Below are 15861 nucleotides of genomic sequence, written 5' to 3'. Positions count from 1 at the left end.
TGCAACATCAGGTGAACGACTGTTAACCTCTAATGATCTTTGGATAAACGCACGACTTTGATTTATTATTCATATCATCAGCGCAACCACTGCGACGCCGCGTCCTCTTGTTTGTGACAACAAGCCGCGTTGCCGAGGCTCATAGGTTAAGGGTGTTACTCTGACACAACGAGACATCCATTTAATCAACAGATGCAAAACATTTGAGCTTGATGGGGCATAAGCCGTTTGCCAGATGGTTCAGCTGATTAGAGAATGTATTCTCACAATGACACACGATGATGCTTTTTTGATAATAATGTTCACCAGGTGCCGCTCTTCGGGCACGGCTCTAGAAAGAAGTGGAGCGAGTATTGTCATGGAAAGATGCTGCACCCATTTAAGAGTCAGGGTGAACATCAACAGAAAGTACACATACATGGATGCACATGTTTTATATTTCATTCTGGATAAAGGCATTCATGCTTACACCACTAATGTGCAGCACACACATGCTGACAAGTAGACCTAATGGGCTGTTCCACATTGTTGTCTTTTCAGGATGTACACCTGCCCTTCTCGATGCACCCCACACATTATACTGTTGCTTTATATGTCTAATTCTGCCACAAACAGGTGTGGGGGTTTGAGGGGTTTTTAGGGGGCAGGGCAGGTCACAATAGAATAATACATATACACATCCTAAAAAGACATGGTGCTTTTGTAATAGTATAAGAACCAGCAGGGTCTGAGAACACCTGTGCACTCTAATGAAAGGTCCAACCTCAAGCACACAGCCTTTTTTCTAAATGTAGATGCTGCTTGTAGGGTTTCACTGGCCCCAGAATGCCATTTCTTAATAGTACATTTCTAAATATTCCTAATTTCTTTACAATATAATATAATATAATATAATTATTATTGTTGAAGACAAGAGCTACCACAGCTTAGAAAGTAACTATCCACATAGTATACAAGCCACAAGTGCACAGTAATCATCATCATCATCATCATCATCATCATCAGTGTGCAGCATTCACATTCTAAACACAACTAAAAATAACCAGTCAACATAATATATAAGGGAGGTATGGATTCTAATCAATAATATTTAATATATAATGAATATATATAAAAAGACCATGTATTGAACAAGAATATGTCAATCTATCAAAATTAAGAAAAAAAAAACTTTTACTTTCAACCATCCATTTTAACTGCTTTGAATTACATATTATATATACATAGTCGGTAAGTAGTTACAAAATTGATCAATAAAATCAAATCACATACAGTATAAATTAGCACAGTTCAATTTTTTAAATCATGTGTTATTTAGAAAACACATCCTTTTTTGTCACATTTTATTTTCTCAAATATTGAAGTATTTATCAGTAACCTAAGGGGTGCAGTTCAAACTCTCAGTTTTTCATTTTGTCACAGTCGATGACTTCACTTCCCATACTCCGACTTATTATTCACCATTTCAGAATCACACAGACGTTTTATCAGAGTCACATCCGTTTTGACTGCTTATTACTTGATGGGGCGAAAAGACAGTCCTTGTGCTGGTAATGAATAGTACGGAACCACACTATAAGCACTACTGGGCATGGCATCACCTCAATTGTGTACGAAACGGGGTATTTTCTGACGCATTTAAATAATCAATAAATCCGCAAGTAAATAAATAAAATTAAAAAAATGTTTGCACTCACCAAAACAGCTGTCCTCCAAAACACTTATTTCAACACCAAATCCATTCTCCTTTGTTTCCTCAGGAAGACCTCGACGACTTGGTTGCACAGTTTATCTTTGCGCTTCAGTTCCAACAATAAATCCCTTTCGCATCTGTTCGTTGAGCTGTGCATCCACTCGGGTGTCCCCAAAAGTTTTTAGAAGCACCGTAGCTTGCAAGTGTCCAGTCGTGCTTTGGTGTCTCACTGCTGCCTTAGTTAAGCAATTTAAGTTCGCAAATCGACGTTTTGCGCTCCTTCGACCATTGTGGAATAAAAAAGAAAAAAGCGAGTAGATATTAGAGTTCTCTCTCTGCTAATCGGTTGATCTGCATTGGACTTACTTCGTGTTGTTTTACGGCAGTAAGCGAGTATCCAATCACAGGACGCATACATGTCACGTTCAACGTGAGGCCAGCTAGGAGGCCTGCGGTCAACAACGCCTGCGGTGATTGGCTATCGCAACTGTCTATCACCTGTATGTGCCCGTTCGCTTCGGTTCGCTTCGGTTCGCTTACATTGCACAGAGGCAGCGAGGATATCATTGCAATTTCCCATGCATGACATCAATATATATGACATAATAATCTGCATACTCATATATGTAGATTATATGCGATTATGTAGTTTTTATTTTCCAGTTAGGGTGGCAGAAATGTAATTTGTTCTCCATTAAAGCTGTAGACAGCCTTGTCAAAGAACCATGTCATTATTACAGGCCTATATACTGACAACCATATGTATATCTTTCATGATGTGTGTGCATTGTAAACATGTTATGAATACAGTTTTCCAAAACGGAAGAACTACTGTCTGTGTACTGATGTACAAAATGAAAATGCCCTGGTTCAGGTTTGTTCTGGGTAAATGAGACTGTAGTGACACTGAGGATAAACATGATGGCTGGTCTTCATAAAAGTCTTCCTCATATAATCATTGGTTTATTGGGCATCACGGGCGTGGTGTTGGTTATTGTCATCGTCCCCTGGCTGTGTACATGTGCAAGTCAACCACCCCAGTCTTTCCTCCGTTCAGCTTGGTTCAGTCATTGGGTTGAAACCGTTTCCCAGTTTTGCCTCAATAGACTTCCGCTGCCGTTTTATTACAGACATGATTTTCATGCCTTCCCCCTGCTGTGACAATTCTACCATTATAACCTCTGTGGTTCCATTCTGTCACCAGTGTCATGTGTCCACACGGTGTCCAACCACTGACCCCGAAACTTATGTAATTGCATGTAAGGGTTGCACACGAGCACCTCGCAGCACCTCCGCGACTCCTGCTACACCCTGTAACTGCTTCACTTACATAGACGCGCAGCCCCACGGCATTGCTAAGCCTCGGAAAATGAATTTGCCTGATGATGGAGAGGGTGCATTATCTGGCGGTACAGTAGAGTGCGTGTGGCCCGAGCAGACTAGCTGTCTCTCGTCCTCAGAATAGGAGCGGCAGTCTCCAGGGTCCTGGTAGGAGAATGGGCTGAAGCTGCAGTCTAATTCATCACAGCTCCGCAGGAAACAAGCAATCGCAGGGAGGCTAAAAAAATAAAATAAAATAAAAGAAGAAAAGGAAAGGAAAAAAAGAAAACCAGTTTAAAAGACACAACTGTTCTCACTGAACTTAAGCAATTCCCCTGGTCATCCCAGCAGTCGGCCTGACTGTCAGCCTCCTCGGAACTGAAATGCTGAGGCAGGGAGAGAAAGAAGGAGATATAGAAGTAAGGAATGGAGAAGAGCAATCTTTTATGGAAATATAGAAAGTATAACTGAGTGGTGGGTGGTTTCTGTATGTGATGCACAGCATATTTACCATTGCATTAGCATAAATGTGAACACAGGTTATGTGTGGACAGGGTGTGATTATTTACCTTATCTGGACCATTTCTCAGGGGGGGGGGTTCTTTACTGACACACCAGATTGCGGGGATATGGCGTGCTGGAGGGTTTCTGTGACAACCTGAGCTTTTTGTCCAATCAGGACGAGGGCTTCCAGATTGAGAGGTGGTCCTCTGGGGAGCTGTACTTCAACAAGCTTGGATGCTTTGCCACGAAGCAGCCGTTTTAGAGAGACCATCACACAGTGAGACTCTGCTCAGAATGGGTACTTTGGCGATTGCAGCATAATTGGAAACACTTTGTAAAGGAGGGTACTTTTAAAATGCATTCAGCGAGGGAGGACAAAGAGCATCCCATTTCGATTCCTCTCATGAACCCTCCTGCAAATGCCTTTCAGCCGTGTATCATACGTGTTATGACCCGACCATTAGTCAAACTGCCAACTGTTTGTTATTTTTTTTCTTTTTTTTCATCGTGAACAACAGCGAGGAGAGATCTTTGTGTTTTTGCTACCTGCTCATTGGAGCACATCTCCATCTGTAATCCCTTTCCTTTCTTCCCTCCCTCTCCGAAGTTGCATAGTGGTTTCATCATCTTGAGCAGTGGGAGCCAGCAGGGTATCGTACAAACACTACAGACAGGCTCATTTTTCACAGGTTGACTTCCCAGCTATCTTGCAGGATGTGTCACGCAAATATGTGACAGACTCACATCACACCAGTGTCCTTGCATTAGAGAGGAGATGCAGTGTAGCTTCAGGTCACGGGCTCTCTGCTTGTTTGTTACATCGCTCGTGTGTGTGTGTGAGTGAGTGTGTGAATGTATTTCCTGTTTGTGCCCAGTGGGCAAGCACATTTTTGTGTACACTTACATGTCTAACCAAATTATTACTATCGTGAACAGACATGCAGATGGAACCCTTCTGATAACAGAAACATTGATTTTTTATTTATTTTTATTTCCCAGCAGGCCTCAGTTCTCCACCAGCCAACATCACCACCTCCGCCGTGCCCAGCATTGTCACACCAATCGTCAACGGATTCACCGGCATCCCTCATCAGCCAAATGGACATCCTGCTGTGGAGACCGTGTACACTAATGGCCTGCCGCCCTACTCCACCCAAAGCCCCACTGCTGCAGACACCCTCCAGCAAGCCTTCACCGGAGTACAGCAATACACAGGTGACGGCCAGGAAGGATCTTTTTAGTCGGTTATATTTCTGCCATATATGTTAAATAAACACATGATAACTGCAGGGGAACAACTGAACAAGCAGCGCTGTGTGTATTCACATAATGTAGGACACTGCCTTGGAACATAACATCAGAGGGATTTTTTTATTACACGTTACGCTTGTGTGATCAACCTTAAGACAAGAGTGTTGGATTCATTTTATATATATATATTTTTTAGCAACACACCTCTAATTTATTTTCCTTAGTCTAATCATTCTCTCTCTCTGTCTATTTCTTTACTCCTCCTTCAACCCCTTTGCAGCAATCTACCCAGCCACCACGCTGACACCTATTGGCCAGACCCTGCCCCAACCATCCCAGGTCATCCAGCAGCAGCAGCAGAGAGAAGGTGAGGGTGAGAGAACATTATTACTTTTACACATCATACACTGAACAGTGGAAAGGATAGATCAAGAAGATAAACACCAGAGACCAGCATTGTTATTATATTCATAAAGATACAGTATATATTAGATTCACTGTCCGTCAGTGTGGACGGTATATATATATATATATATACAGTATATATAAATACGGTATATATTCATTTCTAAAATTAAAATATCGTAGTGAGCATGTACTGTAAGAATTGATTTATATTCTGCCAGACAGCTTCATGCATTTAATCAGTACCCAAACATATATTAAATATATAAAGTATGGACAGTTTATATGAGTAAATGTATAGTTTCATTCATAGATAGATCACTTCAGCTTGGTCATTGAACAGTAGCTCCCCAGCCATAAAAGTGTTGGCAGCCCTGGTCTATATAACAGTATATCTACAATAAAATGTAAATGTGGGCCACATGTGAATTGAATAGAAAAACCCAGGGTGGAAACTTGGACTCTTCATCGTAACAAAGCTAATGACATTAAAGTAATCTGCAACGTGATTGGCCGATAACATGAAGTTGAACAGATGTGCATAATGAAGTGGTCAGTGAGTTTAGTGATTTTTTTTCTTTTTATATTTTTTAGAATGTAATAACTTAATTAGCAAAACATATTTAACATGATCATGATCACTAAAATCAATGCTAAAGCTTTTCTGTTCATTCTACTGTGACGGTCGACCTTTATCTCCAGTGAGGTCACAGACTTACTGGAAGTCCACTTCCACAATCTTGTGAAACTGTTACGTTTGGACCAATTTCCTCAATGAACATCTCAACTCTCCCTCTCCCTCCCTCTCCCTCTCTCTCCCTCTCTCTCCCTCTGTCTCCAGGTCCAGAGGGTTGTAACCTGTTCATCTACCACCTGCCACAGGAGTTTGGAGACAATGAACTCATGCAGATGTTTTTGCCCTTTGGCACAGTTATCTCCTCCAAAGTCTTCATGGACCGGGCAACTAACCAGAGCAAGTGCTTCGGTGTGTTACTGTCTGACTTCTACCCTACTTTTCTACCCTGTCTCTTCCAAGGAAACACTATGAATGTTAACATCATACTTCTTCAGTTTTTTATTATCATTATTCTTGGAGCTGGAGCTATGGTGGATTTGGAGGTGCACTTCTCCACTGTTGTTCAGGAGTTGTCAAACAGTCAAGTCTTCCATCAATCCTCTGCTTCCTAATCCTGATCAGGGTCATAGACTGGAGAGAAACATGCCAGATAAGCTCAAAAAATATTTCAAATTCAGGCAGATAGTTATGCAAAAGCCAAGTTCTGAACTTCTTATCCTTTTGTGTGTTCTCTCTGTGTGTGCGTGTAAGGGCCTTTGGGTGTGTGTGTGTGTAGGTGTGGCTGTGTGCGCCCTGATGGGCTGACCTGAATTAGCATCTTGATGACAGTTGTGTTTTGGACTCCAAGGAGAATGTGCTGAGTACATGGTAGCCACCGTAGCCATGATGCAGTCGATCACAGCCCATGTCCTTGTTTCAGTGTGGCAGCTGTGTGACCTGGAAACCTGGAGTTGCCGTGTCAGCATCAACATCATAGTCCTGTTGCCCCAATATCTGTCAATACCCCCCTCCCCGCCCCCTGCTGAGGCTGATATACACACCATGGAGCTCCTGTCCCATTTAGCTCTGATGTCTACAAACACTAAGACGCTCCGGGGCTTACGGAAAGTTTGAGCAGGCAGGAATGTCGGTGGGGGTGAAGGCAAAGGACAATTATGGATCAGCATTTGTTTTCTCTTTAGGGAGCCATAGAACCCTGGGCAAAATTGATCGTCGCTCCCGACTCCCAGGGGGGGCTTTATAACATATAAATTCATGAAAGAAGAGCCATTTGCAGTATTGACGTATACACTATGCATTTACAACATAATGTTAGGCCTGGGGAAGGAGACAGCACGCCGGTGTAAATAATCTGGAAAAGAGACAGAAGGGATAAAGTTGGATTGATAGTTGGGCGAGACACGGAGAAACACCAAGTCTGACAAAGCACGCAGCTCAGTTCTCTGACTTTTTCATCTTCTTGTTTTCACATCTTAATCTCACTTTTACTTTTAAGTTTCTGTTGTCGGCGCACAGCGCTTGGTTACTGCGGTGCTGCGTTTCCCTGCCGTTATACTTTCCTTAGGCTTTTTATTCTCGCCCTCCTCAGAGAGGCTCCTGGCTTTAGACTAACAGGCAGAGTTGGAGACGACGAGGTCAGCCATGTTTTACCCCAGGTGGCAGTTTTGGTCTCATGTTTTTGTTTTTATTTTTATTTTTACATGGATCATGGACTAGTTCTAATGACGGCTCAAACACAGGGGAGCGTATCAAATGGAGACACACTCCATTGCTGTTTCTGGTCACTGGATAAACACATGATGGAAACAGGATGTTCGCTGTTAGTTTGAGGAGCAGTATATTTCGGGGGAAACGCTATTTAGTCTGCAGCTCAACTTGTCTCTTCATAATGAACTGTGTTCATTCTTTTATTTGGGGCTTTCTATGAAATTTTAAAAAGCCCCTCTCTCTCATGGACATTGTTAAATTTCAAAAACATAAAATATTTAACGGGATGACCTTGCTTCTGTAATGAATATTGTGGAATACATTTTGTCGTACTCAGATCTGTACTTGTTCCGTGAGCCAGAAGAACAGGGTTTAGTTTGTGTTTTGTCCTTGTTTTCAGCACCAGCATTAATGACTTTTAGACTTTTGTAACTTTAAAAACCAGTGAAGTTTTACTTCTGTTCTCAACACTGTGAGTGATCATGTAGGAGCAGATACAGATACAGTACTTAATCAGATACACTTTTAACCACAAGGCAGTAAAAAGAATATTTATTGTTTGAGTTTGACCTTTTTAAAAGACTCAAATGCAGCCAGGTGTAATGAAATTATACCGCAGTAATGTGTACATTGGATCGGTCAAAATACTTTCAACATTCAAGCTCCAAGGATTTGTTTTTAACAAACCCTCGTCTGGAGCAAAGACGACGTACTTGCTGTCAGCCGTAAGGCGCTGCCTGACTCAACAGCACCATCTACCTTCGAGCTGGAGTTAAAGAAGTCATGATGATTAAGCATATATTTGTCCGCGTATCACGGTCTTATATCTATTTATTCCCTCAACATTAATGTTGACTGTGATAATTGCCTTATTCATCCGTAATGAATTGATGTTTTCCCACAGGCTTTGTGAGCTTCGACAACCCTGCTAGTGCACAGGCAGCTATCCAAGCCATGAATGGCTTTCAGATTGGGATGAAGAGGTTGAAAGTGCAGCTAAAGAGACCGAAGGATGCCAGTCGTCCTTACTGACACAGCCTACCTTCAGTATTTACCCAAGCCGCACAGGTGAGCACGTATCATTTTATCAATCAGGCTGGACAGAATGTAAACCATTAAATTAGCAAACAATAAATGAATTACTATGATTTTAGCTTGGTGGTTAGGCTTGTTTACCAGAAGGAATTGTTCGCTTTCTGATTATTAAACTTAGACTCAAATGTTAAATTACTGTATTTGCATATTTCAGTATTTCTCAGACCCAGGGACAATCAAAACCTGTATGCTGTGGTTACACCTCTACCGTCTTATCGAACAAAGGGCCGATTTATCGTACAAATATGATAATTATCAGATATATGATATATCAGATAAGATATAGACATTTTCATTTTTACCATAAAAATAATCTGTTAGTAACAAAGTACTATCATTGTCTCACTTGGCTCCTCAGATGAGGTCAAAGCCAATAACTTCGGTTCTGTGGTAGGATAATGAATGGCTTAGTTTTTGTCAGACAAGTATTTCTCTTATAACGAAACACTGTGCTATTACGAATCTTTGCTAACGTGAGAAAAAAACCTTGAACGTTTACTTTCATACTCCTGACACTGTTGACACCTGTCTGGGGTTAATTTGTTGATTGAATAACAATCAACATAACATTGTACAAAACATGTGCATGGTACGATACGAGAGTGGCAATCACTTCAAAAATCAACAAATGACACATTCACTTTGTTGTTTGACCTTTAGCCTTTTTAAACAAGGGTTCGAACAAACGACCGAAAATTATGCCTTATGAAAAAAAACTATTAGCTAACTTAACATATTTGTGTGTATGTATATATATAAATATATATATATCATATATATATATTTATATATATTACCATATATGTGTGTATATATCCTGTATGCTATAGGAGGTGTATCAGTTATGAGGAAATTCATTGTCATTATCATGATTGACAAAGAGCGATCGGTGTGCCAGTGTGTGTTAGCTCTCTCCAGACCATTACACTGATATAATGGACCCATATTGAACTAGCTCAGGTTTAAAGGCACAGATCTTTGAAGTGACAGCCTAATGAGCGGTGAGACCTGAAATTGCCTTTCCCTTATATTTTCCAGGTTTTAGAGGACAAGTGAGGATGTCTCGAAGGAGTTAAACTTTTTTTCTTTGAAAGCGACATATGGTTTTAAAAAAAAAAATCCACACATACGGAATTTCTGAAGACATATCAGCGTTTGCTTATGAAGATATACAGTAGGATATGGAACAAGAAGATGTGAGAGAAGAGGAGGAGGAAGCGCATCGACGGGGGACTTATGAGTAACAGATGGCCCAGTTCAAGAAAGACAAAAAGAAAAAAGAAAAAAAAACAAAAAAACAACACACACACAAGTGAAGAAGAACTTTTTTCTTGTTGAGACTTAAATTGTTATTTAAGCAACAAACTAATGAATAAAAAAGCAGCAACAACAGATAGATTTCTATATACATATTATATACACGTATATATATATACGAGGACAAAGGCGCTTGTGGCTTTTACTGTACTGGACAAATGAGGGTACAAACTTGAAGATCAAGAACAACAGTGGAAAATAGAAGCTCCACTGACAGACTCACTTTATCTTTCCCTCTCTTATTCTCTCACCATCTCTCAGCAGTTGCAGAACTATGACTCTTGGAGGTCACTGAGGTTTCCATTAGCAACAGTAGAACTGCAAGTATTTCACCCCTAAGGGACCAAAGGACCAAACATTTTTATTGCTCAGAACAGTGATATATGATATTAATGATACTAATACTACAAACTACTACTAATAATATTAAAAAAAAAAGTTAACTTAAGAAGAAATTCTAGCTTCAGGTTGAAAAACAAAGGAACTTGGGCTTGGATTATTTTCTTTTTACATGTATAGCTACTGGGTTTGAGGATATTAAACAAAGACAGAAAAATATATAAAAAAAACAAAACAAAACAAAGCTATTCTATTTTAAGTGGCTTAGAATATGTGGGTTAGAAGTTGTTGCGGCATGTTCAGATGTGTTCTTTTACCACTCGTTGCTTCATCTGCGTCACAGTGTTTCATCTGGGAGGTCTGAGCTGTTGATGGTACTGTGTCAGACGAGAGAGAAAACAGCCCTGCAGTGCCAAAAGTCACACACAAACAGCCTCTTAGCATAAACAGTGCTGTGCGCAGCTCCGTCTTCTGCTCCTGTCAGCACAAACCGATGCCATCATTGAAACCAGAGTTCATTCCGTCTCATCCATCCCTTGATTTTACAGATAATCTGACCTTAACACATTGGGGTAATAGCGCCTCCCAGCTGAACTGGATGTTCAGTGGTGATACAGCACGGCGTCTGTAACTGCTTAATAAAACATACAAATGAGCTCGACAGCAGTTGTAAAAATTTCCATCCGTGTGTCACAGTGGTCGCTGCCAGGTCGTGCCCTCTCCCTCTGCCAAGATCCTCCAGCTGCTCCCAGCAGGAGAGAGAGAGACGGAGAGAGAGCAGTTCACCCCCTGTTCCTTCTTCTCTTCCTCCCCCTTCTCACCTCTGTCTTCCGCCTCTCTCACCTCACCCCCAAGTGCCAGCATCTCTTTTAATAGGGACATCATTTCACAGGAGCCGAGAGGTAACACACAGCATAATTAGGGTAATGATAATATTGATCAGCTGGGAAACAGCACTGCAGCACCAGAGATGTGCAATCAATTACACATTGGCATTTTGAATGGATTGACTGAGTGACAGAGTCCATTCTTCTCCTGGTATTTTTCTCCCCTCTCTCTTCTGTCTCTATCTCGTCCTGCTGACTCTCTCTACCAACTGAAACAAGTCTAAGATCCAGGTTTTGAAGGTTGTTGTTTTTTTTCACATTCTGTTAATGTTGATTTCAAAGTTCTTCAGTAAACAGCATCTTCCTGCTCCCACAGACGTTGTAATAGCACAGTGAGAGCTGGTACACTGGTGAGGAACGGCTGCGGCATTACCATCCTTAAGAGGTCAAATTAAGAGCAGAATGATCCATCAATTAGACAGCGGCAGGCCTGGAAGTGTAGCCGCTACAGCTGCTGCTGCCTCAACCACGACAACATACCATTAGCACCGGTCACACGTGGCTCCTGTACTGTGTGGTCACGACACATCACGCTACATCATGATTAATTAACTCCACCAGCCTCATCTGTAAGTAACGACATCCAAGATGAAATATGTCCTTTTTTTTAATCTTTTTTTTTTTCTAAATCTACTTCTGTTACCAGTCACTCCTTTACTTTCACACATTCTCCATCCCGACCGTCTGTGCACTCGGTTTGCTCTCTGAAGCAGCCCGTCCCTCAGGGCTCTGATCATCGCTATACACTTCAGATATATCAGTTGCTTGAGCTGTGAGATCACAGCACCGTCTCTACAGCACATCCACACAAAGCAGAGTCTGCGGGAATCGTGAGTGCGTCTGTAGTAGACAACCACAGATGTTATCAGCAGAATGACTCGGCAGCTCCTGATGACTGTATCCCTGCTTTTATTTTCACTGTGCTCTGAGACGTTCTTCTCCAGGATGGCTTTTATTAGACAGGATCCACTTCATTTATCAGCAAATGTCAACAATATGCTCTGTACATTGTTCAGCTGCAGTCAAACTCTCTGAAAAGGCTTTTCTTTTTCACACCATGAATTGACAAATTACACAGCCGTTTCCACTGCTAACCTTTAAATGTTTCCCGGGTTCAACAGTTCAATTTTCTAATGCGTCAATTTTCTAAACACTTCCTTCATCGAGTGAACTATTTGATTTTTAATTCATTTATTTTTTGGTATTTTTTAGAGAGGGTCACTTCAATTATGTACTTTCTTCTGGAGATTTTTTTTTTTTTTTTAGCATCAAATTAAATCTGGCCCTCATTACAGCTTGGGGAATGCAAATGAAAGATACCAGCTGTGGTTGAAATGAAATGACTTTGAAAAAAAAGAAAAAAGAAAAGGTCAAGGTATTTCAGGAAAGAATTTGTGAAGAAATATTTTAGACGGAGGCTGTTCAGGAGAACCTGAGTGTGCAGGAGTGTGTACTGCACATTTTACAGGAAAACAATGAAGTGACTGTAGCTCAACAAATGAAAAAAACAAAAGAGCTGATCAATGTCTGTTTTTTCTTCTTCTTTTTTTCAAATTCTTAAACGTATGAAAGAACTAAGAAGGATTTCATTGTCTGTTACTGCTCTTCTCCATGTTTTCAACATGACAATTCATGTTTTCTACCATGAAGCCCTTTCAGTGTCTGAGCATGCTCAATAGGGATAGAGGGGGGTAACGATTATGGTTATGGTACAACTTGTATGAACAATATGGTTCTTTTTACTATGGGTGGAATGCTAAGGATGGTAGCTTATTATAAATATGAAACCTGTATGTTATGGAAAATCAGCACAGGAACTTTCTTTAGGTTACTAAGGGGTGGGTTTGGAGAAATGGGGAGGTTGGTGGGGGGTATTGCTTTATGAAGATGTAAGTTCCGGTTTCTCAGCACAAAGCAAGCGAAACATATGAACAGCAGTGAAGCGTCCGCGGAGAACTACAGGGCACTGAAAGAGTAATCTCAGTACTATTCTTCAAACCTGATGGAGAACATGCTGTTTACAGGTTGTTTGTATATTTGTTCCTTTAAAATGTATTTATTTATTTATTTATTTTTAATTTACCTGCCGCCCGTTTAGTGGCATCTAACACAACAGTACAGCATGGATTAACTGACAGGGACAGCAGTATGATTTTATAGAAACAAAAGCCTCTTTAATAAAAACAAAAAAACAAAAACAGATAAGTGTTCTGCATTAACCTGAGAAACCAAACTGCCCCCTTCTGGCTTTTCTTTGTTTCCTTCTGCTTCGATTGCTTTGTATCGATCATTTGTATTTTGAACACGTCACTTTAATTGACCGCTCAAGTGTCGAACTTGGTGTTTATTTATTTATTTATTTATCTATTTATTTATTTATTCCAGTTGATTTTTTTATTTTCCTTATATGGTTGAGTAAGATAAAGATATGTATCAAAGTGAACTGCTTTTCGGGGCTTTTTTCTCTTTCTCTCCTTTTTTCCATTTTTCCAATAAAAACTAAAACTTTTGCTCTTTGATTTGATTTTTTTTTTCTTTTTTCTGTTGCTGATGTTGACATTGATGCTGGGGATTCAAGTGAAACTGGGGGAGGTTTTTGACATACTCTTACACCGTGCCACAATGATGAGCGTGAATGACACTCTACCACTTTATAATGTACTACAGTACTACTACTAGAGCTGTGGGCAGCAATAATAATAGATGCTGCAGTGGAGCCCAGTGGTAACTAAGAAACAAGTCAGTCCTTACAACGTTCAGTTAATTTATGACATCAGTAAACAAGAGTCAATATATATTATAAATTCAATTCCTCTTCAGTTTAACGCAGTGTTCATTTTTTAATTTATGATTTCCGGGGGATATGATTCAGAGCAGTCATTCCCAAAGCCTGGGTTTGTATTCAAAAATAATTTTGTGCTTAGCTTGTACATGGGCAATAATGTCTAACCCTTCCACCTAAACATGAAAAATGTATACTTTTTTTACTGACATATTTCATTTTAGTAGTAGGTATGTATGTAGTTTATCAAAACTGTACTATTTTAAAAGAATCTCCCAGTAAACATGGCAACAGCAGAATACAGCAGTGTGTCACAAACCTTCACCACCCAAGACTACAGACATTATTGTAAACGACCCAAAACAAAATCCTCTTGCGACAAATATCTGATACAAATATTGTCCGGTGTAAATACTTTAGTTAGAGGAAAAATATCTTCACTTATTGTTGGAGTCCTGGTTTGACTCAGGCTTTTCTTTGTGAAGTCAATCTCCATGTTTATCTTTTTGGCCCATTTCTGTCCTAGGTTAATTGGACGCTCCAAATGACTACATGTGTAAAAGTAAGTGTTAATGACTGTTTATCTTTAGAACTTTCCACTCTGATAAGGTGGCCACGGTGAACACTGACCTTTGCCGGAACAGGCTTCTGCCCTCATATGAATAATAAACTCCTACGTGTGGTGAATGAACATACTTTTAAAACTAAACTCTCGCTCAAACCTGCCATTCTCTGGTCAGTCAGTGTCACAACAGGACACAAAAAGGACAGACAACAGTGTCTTTTGACATTTGGCATCCAGTATCAGTCAGGTTTACGTAAGTATTGAATTGCCTCAGTGCCAGAAGATAAGACCGATGTGCCTGTGCCGACATACGCTGGTAGAGATAGACCTGTAATAAAACTGAACACGTGGGACAAAAAGGTGGCGCCAGTGACTTACGGAATAAATTGTCCCAATTACAATAAAGTGTGGCTCGTGGTCAGTGCGCGCAGCAGGCAGTTCATCTTTGTTACAATCAGTTAATGAAAATCAATCCTCCTCCTGATAAACTCTTATCTCCACGGCCTTTGCGCGCCCCTCGTGCAGGGAGATAATAAATTAGGGTAATATTGCCCTTGATGAGGGAGTGAATTGCAAATTATTGTAACTTTCCAAGATTTATGATGCGCAGGGTTAATTTCCGAGTTGGGTTTTTCTGGGCATCGGTGTACGTGGGGCCCATTTGTTAAAAGTTTGGTGACACAGGCTCATTAATAAAAATACACACCGAGACATCCAGGTGTTCTCAGCTGTAAACTACTGTAACAGAGGCAGAGAAACACTGCTGAGATGGCAGGAACCTCCAAGCTTATTTAAGATTTGATTTTCTTTTTTTTTTTTAACAAACTCAATGCATTTGAAGTGTTGTCTTTCACAGGCCTGCTTATCTACTCACAAAGACTCTATCACAGAAACCAGGAGCATTTGATTTGTAGGTCAATATCCAGTCTGCAGTGATCGGAGTGACATATGTCTAAACCAGGCGTTTGACTCAAATTCCTAAAATTAAACAGGGAGACCGGGTCAGGAGCAGATAGGTGGAGCGTTCGTGTGAAATAAAATAAATGTCATGTAAAAATCATGCAAAACCACTAAAATGCTTTTATCATCTTTTATGCCACCTATTGGGGAAATGTGGGTATTGCAGGGAAAGGGCAGAAGTATAATGATAATATAAATAAATGATATAATTTGAGTGGCGCTTTGGCCCAGAGACAATGTCTCTGTCATTGGTGTGGAACCCCAGGGTTCACCTCCTGAGCAAGATCTAATCCCGCTTAGGGCGGTTGGTACCTTCCAGTGGACTCACCACCCGCAGGAAGGTTTAGGGGGGTTGGTACGGTGCAGTGTGATTTGGGTGAAAATGGATGGATATAATTTGGAAAAGTTTGGCAGGCCGGATTAACTGAACGGGCCACATCCAGTCCCCGGGTCTTAGTT

General features: G+C 40.6%; 1 protein-coding gene and 1 long non-coding RNA gene across 9 annotated transcripts in view; one reads left to right on the top strand and one right to left on the bottom strand.

Annotated features, from left to right (window-relative positions):
• The window catches only part of LOC103399924 (uncharacterized), a 45620-nt gene extending 41110 nt beyond the window's left edge, over positions 1 to 4510 (bottom strand). For both annotated transcript variants that reach the window (XR_523733.3, XR_001761737.2), the window contains exon 1: positions 1698 to 4510. This is a non-coding gene — a long non-coding RNA (uncharacterized LOC103399924). The remainder of the gene's footprint in view (positions 1 to 1697) is intronic.
• Positions 1 to 13059, top strand: part of celf5a (cugbp, Elav-like family member 5a) — a 156999-nt gene extending 143940 nt beyond the window's left edge. For 3 of the 7 annotated variants that reach the window (XM_017042442.2, XM_017042437.2, XM_017042422.2), the window contains exons 8-12: positions 4517 to 4732; positions 5049 to 5141; positions 6015 to 6158; positions 8362 to 8525; positions 9591 to 13059. In XM_017042442.2, coding sequence (XP_016897931.1) covers positions 4517 to 4732; positions 5049 to 5141; positions 6015 to 6158; positions 8362 to 8489 — 581 coding nt within the window. In that variant the 3' untranslated portion in view covers positions 8490 to 8525; positions 9591 to 13059. The remainder of the gene's footprint in view (positions 1 to 4516; positions 4733 to 5048; positions 5142 to 6014; positions 6159 to 8361; positions 8526 to 9590) is intronic. The other 4 variants (XM_017042445.2, XM_017042426.2, XM_017042452.2 and 1 more) reach the window with 3 other exon arrangements.
• Positions 13060 to 15861: the final 2802 nt, after the last annotated feature.

Source organism: Cynoglossus semilaevis, chromosome 2 (assembly GCF_000523025.1).
Source record: "Cynoglossus semilaevis isolate Cse_v1.0 chromosome 2, Cse_v1.0, whole genome shotgun sequence".
NCBI lineage: Eukaryota > Metazoa > Chordata > Actinopteri > Pleuronectiformes > Cynoglossidae > Cynoglossus > Cynoglossus semilaevis.
The sequence above is the reverse complement of the archived record's forward strand: the minus strand, read 5'-3'. Positions and strand labels throughout refer to the sequence as shown.